Genomic DNA, 9,948 nt, shown 5'->3' on the forward strand with positions numbered 1-9,948 from the left:
GCTTAGTATCTTATGGAAACAAGCCGGCGGAGGCGGAGGCGGCAGCCGGTCGTCCATGGCTGTGGGGTTTGTCACAGAGAGTAGGAGAAAGAGAGTAAATTTTTCGGAAGATTTATCTTCTTTTTCTTTATATATAATTTTGTTGTGGCCTTTTTTTTAATGGCGTGTGACTTCCTTGTGGTAAAGTCCGCAAGCAGGGAGGGAATAGAGATACTCTTGGAGCCGCCACGTGTCCGGGCAACACTTATGCTTTGATGCAATTCTCCTTTGGACTACCTCAAGAAATAAATTCTTGGCCCTTGTGCTTGAAAATAAAATAAATCATTATTTTCACGGCATTCATTGGCACCCTTTTGCCCTGTATCTTTGCTATAAAAAACGAGAAACGACATTTTCCGCTGAAAAACAAGTATTATCCTTATAAAGGGATTGATATAATCTCTTCCATCAAGGTGTGTTTACATTTACGGGTCAAATATCCACCATTTTACAGTTCAAAGCTTCCTTAGAAACCATCAGACGAACCGAACCGCTTCTGACTGAAATTGAACGGCCAGGATTCGCAATTATAAAAGTAAGGGAAGAGATTTACAACGGGCTTTTCACTATTTCATCAGATACTTCTTGATGCAGCCAACAACCTCATCCACATTGACCGTCCACGCGACCGAAACAGGAGTATAGTCCGACCAGGGGTTGCTCGAGTTCCATCTGGACAAGGCAGAAGGACAGAACCAATCATATGTCAAGTGAGCGACGAAAAGGGCAGAAAGTAACTAACTCGAAAAAGTTGGCTGGTGTACACATACTTCTTTAGACCTTGATCCATCAAGGTATGGCCCGTGCAGATTCCTTGAGTCTCCACCCTCACAACTCCGCATTTAAAAGTGAAAAGATCAGGGCGAACTAGCGCCAAGAAACAGACTGGGTCATGAGGGAAAATTCCTGGAAAATGTGAAGGAAGTACGTGTAAAGAGAAAGATATAAGATAACTAGACTTCGGTAAAAGTGCAGTTCTGTAAGTATCAAACTGTACCATGGAACCCATCGGACTTAACATGCCAATCTCTGTAAAACATGCACATATCACTGAGAATTTGAGCATGCTTTGCCTTTGATAGCTTTAAATCAAGCAGGTCGGCATCTGAACCACCATCATAAGTCTCAGAAGGATATCTTTTTCAGATAACATAGAGATTTCAATGAAACTTTAGCAGTCAAATGAGCAATAGAAACAGTAGGGGGCACCTGTTAGTTTCACTTGGGTTGTGATGTTTATCCCCACAACAGCAATTTCAGCCCCCGAAGTAAACACAATATCAGCTGCTTCTGGATCCCCGAAAATCTGCAAGTGATGATAAGAGGTATTTAAGGCCAACTCAAGTACATGATCAATATTTATGACCAGTATTAGGAGGGAACTTAGTTTAATGTAAAAGCTTGTGCTGACGCTTAGGAAAAACAAAAACAAACCAAGAGGTTTATTTGCAGCCATGGGTATTAGTGACTGATTTAAATCACAATATGAAGAAGCATTGGTGATAGCAAGGGGAGAAAAGGGCAGTGCAAATTAAAGCTTCAGACCCTTGAGTTGGGCTGGCAAAATGAAAATAAGGTTTTATTAAAATTACAAGCAAGAGTTTGCGACCACATATATGCGTTTGCATGGACAGATTATGCTACATCCTTGCCGCCGGGGGTGGTGGGGTGGGGGTGTGGGGTTGGGGGTTGGGGGGGAGAGAGAGAGGGAGGGAGGGACCTATTCTATTTCTATGTTCATCAGATCTAAGAAGACAGCTAGAACTTACGTTTGCTTCTGCAGCAGGATTGACATTTCCCAACGCAAAGAAAGAACCACCAAGCACAACAATTTTCTTCACCTTGCTTGCAAAGGAAGCATCCCTTTTGATTGCCTGAAGGAGATAAAACATGGCACCCGGTGAAATTGCAATTGTCAGAATTAAGCAGTTGGGCATGAGAGATCGCTACTTACCAAGGCTAAGTTTGTCAGAGGTCCAAGTGCAAGTACAGATACTTGACCCGGAAACTCAGAGACCTTATCAACTAAAAACTCTGAGGCACTCTTCTCAACCTTCTTTGCTTTGGGAGGAGGTAAACATATGTTGCCAATACCATCAGAACCGTGGACAAAGTCAGCAACACACGGCTTTCCCCCCTTCTCGAAGGATAAAAAAAACTTTTAGGCTTCAATAGAAAGACTGCAATAAAAAGCAAAAACTAGAGAGACCTAAAAGCGGTTTTGATCTTGCAGGTCATCAAAAAGAAAGAGAAGTAGCTGCAAAGTATAAGTTTAAATATCTGCAACTCCTGAGGCAATATCGTACATCTTATCAAAACATGCATTGAAAGTGCATATGAGAATGAAATACCCTCCACTCTTGTACAATTTAGTACAATTGTCAATATCCTGAATGTGGCAACAACAATCAAGATAAGTACCATTGCTCTGTGCTTGGAAAAAATGGTCTCAGGTAAAAGCAAGAATGAGAATCACTTCAGATGCATTTTAAACCCTAATCCCGGTAAAGAAGTCCAACTAAATATGAACTGTCATGTCAATAAAAGAAGACAGCCATCTGATACGAGCCTTCTAGGATCTCAATTTTAATAGCCCAAATCTTCCGAATCCATGTACTTATAGTGATTCCACTGACCAAAGCACCAAATAAATTATCCTTCATTCCATTCAGTGAGCATCTAACACCAGGGCATGAGGTTCATATACTATTGAGCTGATTAGTAAAGAAATATGCATTGAAAATAGTCAGTGAGCCCATTACCGAGATGACCTCATTGACTTCAAAAACCAAGTTAGTCTGAAACATTGAGACAAAATGGATTCCAACCAAATCAATTTAACAATTGGATCCCCTAACATAGATAAAACATCATTAGTACATCTATGTTAAGCTTCCTTAAATGAAAAAATAGAAAGGGAAATATCTTTCACATATATTAAGATCTCTCATTCCATGTAGCAACAACCCAGATATCTCAGTTGCATAAGCTAATATTATAAGATGACTCTTCTACCCGTTGCACAAATCAAAGGTGAAACAGATACCTAATATCGAGACAGAGCATATATTAAATTACTCCTAAAAAAAGTTTGCTCACTTGGTTTTGGTTGGGATTCTAAAAAATGAATATAAAGAAGCATCTATCACATACCTTTAACCTGTGATGACACCTACAAAGCTAATGATACATATGTGATCACCCACACTACATTAATACACATGGTATCAGGCACAATATCACCCTTAAAGCACAATAAACAAATGCAAATCAATGGGAATAGAAATCCAGCTTAGAAATCCAGAGTCATATTCAAAGATTGAAACTCAATCAGCACAGGACAGGTAAAGAATTTTAGCTAAAGTGTGGAAGCTCATTCCCATCTCCTTACTTCCTTGGAGCGAACTCCCATGCATTGAACTAGAAGTTCTAACAAATGAGACAATTACCTTTAGAGGCTCATGGCTACCTTCGGCTACAGGAACATCAGGACGTCCAGCTATCTCACACTATCCTTTTGCACAATAAAGATGGTGATTGATTATGAAATATTCCACAAACACGACAAACTTTTTTATCTTCAAAATCAGGAGAAACTCGGACATTATGGGGAAATATTCGCTCTATAATGAAATACGACTAGACCAGATGAAACGAATACGTACCAAAAGCAAGGCATTGCGAGTGGCAGCTTCTGTGGTAGCATTTCCAAATATGGTCGTGAATCCCAAGATCTCCACCTCAGGAGCTTGAAATGCCATGAAGATTGCCATGCTATCATCTGTTGGTCAACTCAAAACATGTTCATACAGAAATACAAGATGTAAACCAATCAACCGAGAAAGGCAAATTGCATATTCTCGATTAATTGCCAAGTAGTGCAGATGAAATAAAACAAATATGGCCCATCTCCCAACTGCATTGCTCATTTCAACAATCTAAACAGCCAGTTCCACGGACATAGGCATCCATTCCCTACTGAACTCTCTCTTGTGGCTAATTAACAATTCCCCTACACCATTTTTTCAGGGTATAGCCACAAAACCAACTCAATCCATCACAGGAGATTAAACCATCTACTACGTAATTTCATGCAGCAATTTCTCTACCTCACCACGTAAATCCCCTAAAAATGTCATATATTTCCCTTTTGTTTGTTCGTTAATTTAGTGGAAAAATCACAGTAAAAGCTAGGACTTTCTTTTTCTAAAGAGAAACCCATACGAAAAAGTCAACCGAAAAATGAAAAGAGTTTCTTTGATGCATCTGGAAAGATATCAATAAACAAGGAAAACGTCCCGATCGTTTCTATTACCCCTTCGATTCGCTTCACATTTCTCACTATCAGCCGACGACTCGTCATCCTTTTGCATTATCATGATCACTTATCATGATCACTTGCTACTATCTTCCTAGCTGAAATAGTAAAGGAACGGATACCCAAAGTGAACTATACACTTAAAGTCGAGCCTTTGCCCAGAATCTCCTTTCCGGGACCACAGAAATCCGAAGTCCTGTTCTGAATTCAGAAATCTCTCCTTCTACTTTTGACGAAACAGTCCGATTTCCGATTTCCGATTCCCGACTCCCTAGGCGATCCCGAACTAAGACTCACCCACAAAAAGCCAAAAAAAAGTCAAAGACGCTACGGACCCAGCAACCGGACCGTCGCGCGGCAATCGATCGCCATCGCCGAGGAACGGACGAATCGCGCGAGACGCTTTCGGGGCAAAATCCGGCGCGCATTCCGCGAATGCGGAGCGGAGCGGAGAAAGCGCGAGACGCGACCCGAGAGAAATAGCGAAGGGAAGGGCGAGGGGGGGGGACTAACCGATCCCGGGATCAGTGTCGATAACGAGCTTCTCGGGGCCGAGAGCATCGCCGCCGTTGGCAACCGCGCCGTCCATCCTTTCTCTCTCTCTCTCTCCGCCTTCGAATCGCGTGGACGAAAAAGAAAAACAACTCGAGAGGGCGCCCCCAACTTAGACCAGCAGCAGCAGCGGCAGCAGCAAACAATTCAATTCAGAGCGCCTCTCTTCACGTACGCCAGTGGCGAGCCGCTCGGGAAAATTCAAAATGCGTACGTCCCGATTCGAGGAAGAGGACAAGACGGCGACGGCGACGGCGACGGCGACGAAGCTGGCGACGACAATCGCGCGAGCTTGCTCTATCGCAGACGTCTCTCTCTCTCTCTCTCTCTCTCTCTCTCTCTCTCCTCTGTAATGCTGTTTGCTGGTTGGTTGATCGGGTTTAGGTGACTTTTATAAGGTTGGAGGGTGGGTGTGCAGAATGACGGAAAAGGGCCTTTCCTCGCGACGGACCAATCGGAGGGCGACGTGTAAGCATATTCTTCCCCACGGGGCAAAGGTGATTATCTGATGGTGCGATATTATTGTCTTAAGGCGGACAGCCCAGTCTGCTTTGCTCCCTTGCCTCCTTTCGATTTTTTTTTTTTTAACACGTTTTCGTTAAGGGGGGAGTACGACCAAAAAAATAAAAAATAAAAAGTAAAAAAAGGTGGGGTGATGGGGGGACATCAATACTGTAATCGAATCAGTAACTTCGAATTAATAGATGGCAATTACGTGTTCGTCTTTTGTGAATTTTTGCTAATAGGAGAAAGACTGGCATTATTCCCCCAAAGGAGGAAAGGACATATTGGGATGCGATCTTATTTTTAGGCGAAACACCCGGTTTGATTTGCTCTTGTGCCTCCTTTTGATTCTTTTTTTAGACTTTTTCGTTAAAGTGGAATGGGCGAGTGTGAGAAAGTGGCAATGTGAGTAAGGGGCAGTACGACCCAAAAAAAAGGGTAAAGGAGGGGTGACGGGAGGAATATGAGGGTTAGGTTGCAATCAAGAACCAAACTAAATTGACCATTGGAAGCAATCCAATTTCAAGTCAATTAGAAAAAAAAAAAACAAAAATGGCATTGGTACTGTAATTGAATCAATAGCTTGGAATTAATAGATCGCGATTACATATTCATCTTTTGCAAATTTTAGCTAATCGAAGAGAGGCGCGTGGCATTATTTCCCCATAGGAGGAAATATATCTTGTGATGCAATCTTGTCTTTAGGCAAAAACCCTCGTTTGCTTTGCTCATGTGCCTCCTTTTGAATTGTTTTTTACATGCTTTTGTTAAATGGAATGGGGGAGGGTGAGGAAGTAGCAATGTGAGTTTTGGGTTCCGGGGGTATAATTGAGAACTAGACTAAATTGACTATGGAAGCAATCCCATTTCAAGTCAATTAGAAAAAAAAAAAAGTGGCTTTAGTATTGTAATCGAATCGATAACTTGGAATCAATAGATCACGATTACATGTTCATCTTTTATGAATTTTTGCTAATATATTTTGCCATGTTCATTTTCATTTTCCTCAACACAAATAAAAATAAAAATTGACCAGCTCTTGAGTAGACTTTGGAACTCAATTTTAAATTCAATTGACAAGTAGGTTTTAAGTTTGAAGGCATGTGAGGTAGATTTTAGATTCAAAAATTAAGGGAATAGGTCGGATAGGTATCAACTGTCAAGTGGAACTAGGATCAACTTGAGATGCTTCCGTACGAGGAAATATGTATTGGGATATCGGAGGGGGTAAACTGGGAAAAGCACGGCCGTTGCTTGGGCATGCACGGACAGCTCAGCTTGACATGGCATGTCCATTTAATTTGATCAAAATAACAAGTCTTATATATATATTAAATGATTTGCATGTGGTTGAGGCGAGGATTGGTGGGTCAGGTTGATTATCGCGTGATTCATTTCCCCGTGAGGCTTAATTGGTTTCTTTTATAGAGTGGGAGATGATATACGTGACCAAACCATTATCAAAGATTATCCTTCGCGTTCCAATTATTCGGATGGTAATCAGGTTAGGTTTTCGCAAACAAGTTTTATTCCCGTGCAATCGACGAAGATTGCGAAACTCTTAATCTTGACCAGTCTGCTTCTTTGCGGGTCCCCGGTAGGGAATGCTTCAAAAACCTACTTGTAAAAGAAGCTATTGACTTGGGTGCCTACTTTGAAAAGTTCGGACATTACTTATGAAAACATCTCTTAATCGATTGTCCATTCTCGAAACGCAATGTGCCGTGATTTCAGGGAAATCGCAATCATCCCCCTTTGCGTTCATTTATTTATCATTTTTAAGGCGACATCATCGATTTGATGATTTGATCCGACCTATGTTGCAATAGAATCATCCAACTCAAACAGAATTATGCCACTCACTGTCACTAAGAAGGCTCCCTAGTCCTTCTCTTTCCAAACCCCTCGGACCACCCCGGGCCGGCCAAGGATACAAGGAGAGGAATTATTCGAGATGCGCGAAAGCAAAAGCGGGTCACTCACCCCGATCGCTAAAATCCGAAAAGAAAATGTGATTAAACTAATTACTCAGAGAATCCAAAAGCAGATATGCTTAAAAGACGGTAAGTTTGGGGTCGCGACGCAATCGTTTTCATTGGCTTTGGCTCCCCCATAGCTGTCGTTGCTTCGGTTTGACCAACACCAAGGCGTCCTAGTCAACAGCAGTCATTTTCGTATGGTGAGATCCGCCAACACGTTGCACGATACGCGACAAATTGAATTCGTGGGGTCATCGCACGATCCATCAATCGATCGGAGGATTAGTCGCAAATGACAAAGTTCTCGGGGGGGTGGTTGTTGCGTAATACGTCTGTTAATCCGAGAGGATGTCCATGGTTGCGACAAAGACCCGTCTCTTGATAGATATTCAGGAAGTCAAGAAACACATTAGGTTTTAGCTTTTCGACTTTGTCGCGTGATTAAAGTGGCAAAGTTTAGGAAGCCAAATGGGTCGTGCTTTCCTAGGAATCGCAGTTCATTTTTCTTCCTTGGAAAAATTGTTCAATAGTTCTTTGATAGATATTCTATCAATAGACAAATAGCTAAAGATGGGGAAAGTTACATTTGGGTTTAGCTCTTGGGCGTTATAAAGGGTTGATTCAACTATTCTGTCGCATGTGGGTAACAAATAGTAAGAACGTTTGGAATTATTGAAAAGCAAAATAGTAACTCGAGGAATAGATTAGATTTTAGCTTTTGGGCTTTGTCACACGATCAAAACTCCAGAGTTTAGGAAGCGAAATGGGTTGTGCTTTTTAGGGATTGCGGTTCATTTTTCTTCGGTAAAAAAATATTCTATCAATAGACAAATAGCTAAAGATGGCCAAAGTTACATTTGGCCTTCGCTCTTGGCCATGGCCACAATAGAGGGTCAATTCAACTATTCTCATTTTACTCTAGTAAGAAGAAAACAGCATGTATTATTGCATGTGGGTAACAAATAGTGATAACGTTTGGAATTATTGAAAAGCAAAATAATTGAAGGTGAACTAGGAAATCTAAAAGCGAGATTCGGCTTATATGTACAGATTATTGGATTAAGATTTTGTCCATACAAAATTACTTTATTTTCTCGAATCCAAATATGGAAGGAAAAATTCCAAATGAAATATTTGCAGATGCTATGAAACAATCAATTAACCTCATAAAAAAATGGTATCAAAGATAATTTTTTGTATAAATTTTTTTGTGTCAAAATCTCAATACATTGAAAAAAGGTAAGCAATATTTCAACTTATACGGAACTTGATATTTCTTCTTTGACAAGGAACATTTGTATTTAAAATTTGGGAAATTGTCCAAAAAGTAATAAAACTATTACAATGACTAATTCAGTCTTAATTTTTTTTAATTGTGTGAATTAAGTCTTAAACTTTTGGACTATTTGCTAAAATAGTCATTTTAACTAATTTTGATCGGAAATTAATAACGTAGATGTCAACCAGGCGTGGGTCACAAGGCCTTTGCTAATCACTAGCTAATGGCTGGCGAGGTTGTCGGCCCTTAACAATATAAAAAGAAAGGAAAGAAAAAGAATAAAAGAAAAATAAAATAATTGCTAAAATTTTCAATGTTACATCACTGGACAGCCGGCCGGCGTCCATTAGCGAATATCCAACCACAGATACGCTTAAAAGACGATACATTTGGGGTCGCCACGCAATCGTTTCATTAGCTTTGGCTCCAGGAGTTGTCATCGCTTCGGTTTGACCTATACCAGGGCGTCCTAGTCAACGGTTATTTTTGTATAGTTGCGCAATACGCGACAAATTGAATTCGTCGAGTCATCGCATGATCCATCACTTCGATCGGAGGATTAGTCGCAGATGACAATGTTAATGTATCCGTTAATCCGACGTAATGCCCAAGGCTGCGAAGAAGACCCGACTCCCGATAGACATCCCCCAAAGTCAGAGGAAATATATTAGAATTTAGCTTTTTGGACCATGCCGCGCTGTCGAAATGCGGAAGTTCAGGAAACGAAATGGGAAGTACTTCTTGGGGATCGCAATTCATTTTTCTTCCTCAAAAAACTCCCACTTAGTTAAATGACAATTAGGGATATGTATACTAAAAGTGTCAAAAGTTGTGTACAACGCGCACTTTAATATTAAAAGATTTTTTCAAATTACTTAAGTACAACTTTTTAAAGAAAAATGATCACTTAAGTAAGTGTTGATTTCGATATGAGTCGCTGGAAATCCGACATGGCCATATATTATTAATCAGCATATAACCCAACCCCTAAACAACATTATCTAAAAATTGTAAATAATGATCGTTTGATGCTAAATTTTGTTTAAAGTGATCATTTCAGTGTCAGCCATTATTAAAAAATAATCACTTCAATGCTAAACACGTCACATTAGAATGCCATGCGAATTGGATTTTTTAAGTAATATGCCAAGTCATTTAAAAATTTTAATTATAAAAGTCACGTATTATTTTTTTATCTGAATTTCTCGTTATTGACACTTAAGTGATTGTTTTTTTTCTCCGATTTAATACTTAAGTGATCCGGCAAATTTTTTTGG

At 40.2% G+C, this 9,948-nt stretch overlaps 1 protein-coding gene across 1 annotated transcript; it reads right to left on the minus strand.

Annotated features, from left to right (window-relative positions):
* Window positions 1-399: 399 nt before the first annotated feature.
* On the minus strand, window positions 400-5,272 carry LOC104438231 (uridine nucleosidase 1). Its single transcript, XM_010051330.3, has 9 exons — window positions 4,871-5,272; window positions 3,705-3,820; window positions 3,489-3,548; window positions 1,994-2,176; window positions 1,809-1,913; window positions 1,249-1,345; window positions 1,037-1,144; window positions 810-945; window positions 400-711 (listed from the first exon to the last, which is right to left on the minus strand). Exons 1-9 carry the CDS (start codon window positions 4,944-4,946, stop codon window positions 606-608), a joined length of 987 nt encoding a protein of 328 aa, XP_010049632.2. The 5' UTR covers window positions 4,947-5,272; the 3' UTR covers window positions 400-605.
* Between the last annotated feature and the right edge of the window lie 4,676 nt (window positions 5,273-9,948).

The sequence above is a fragment of the Eucalyptus grandis genome, chromosome 1, assembly GCF_016545825.1.
Source record: "Eucalyptus grandis isolate ANBG69807.140 chromosome 1, ASM1654582v1, whole genome shotgun sequence".
NCBI classification, from domain to species: domain Eukaryota; kingdom Viridiplantae; phylum Streptophyta; class Magnoliopsida; order Myrtales; family Myrtaceae; genus Eucalyptus; species Eucalyptus grandis.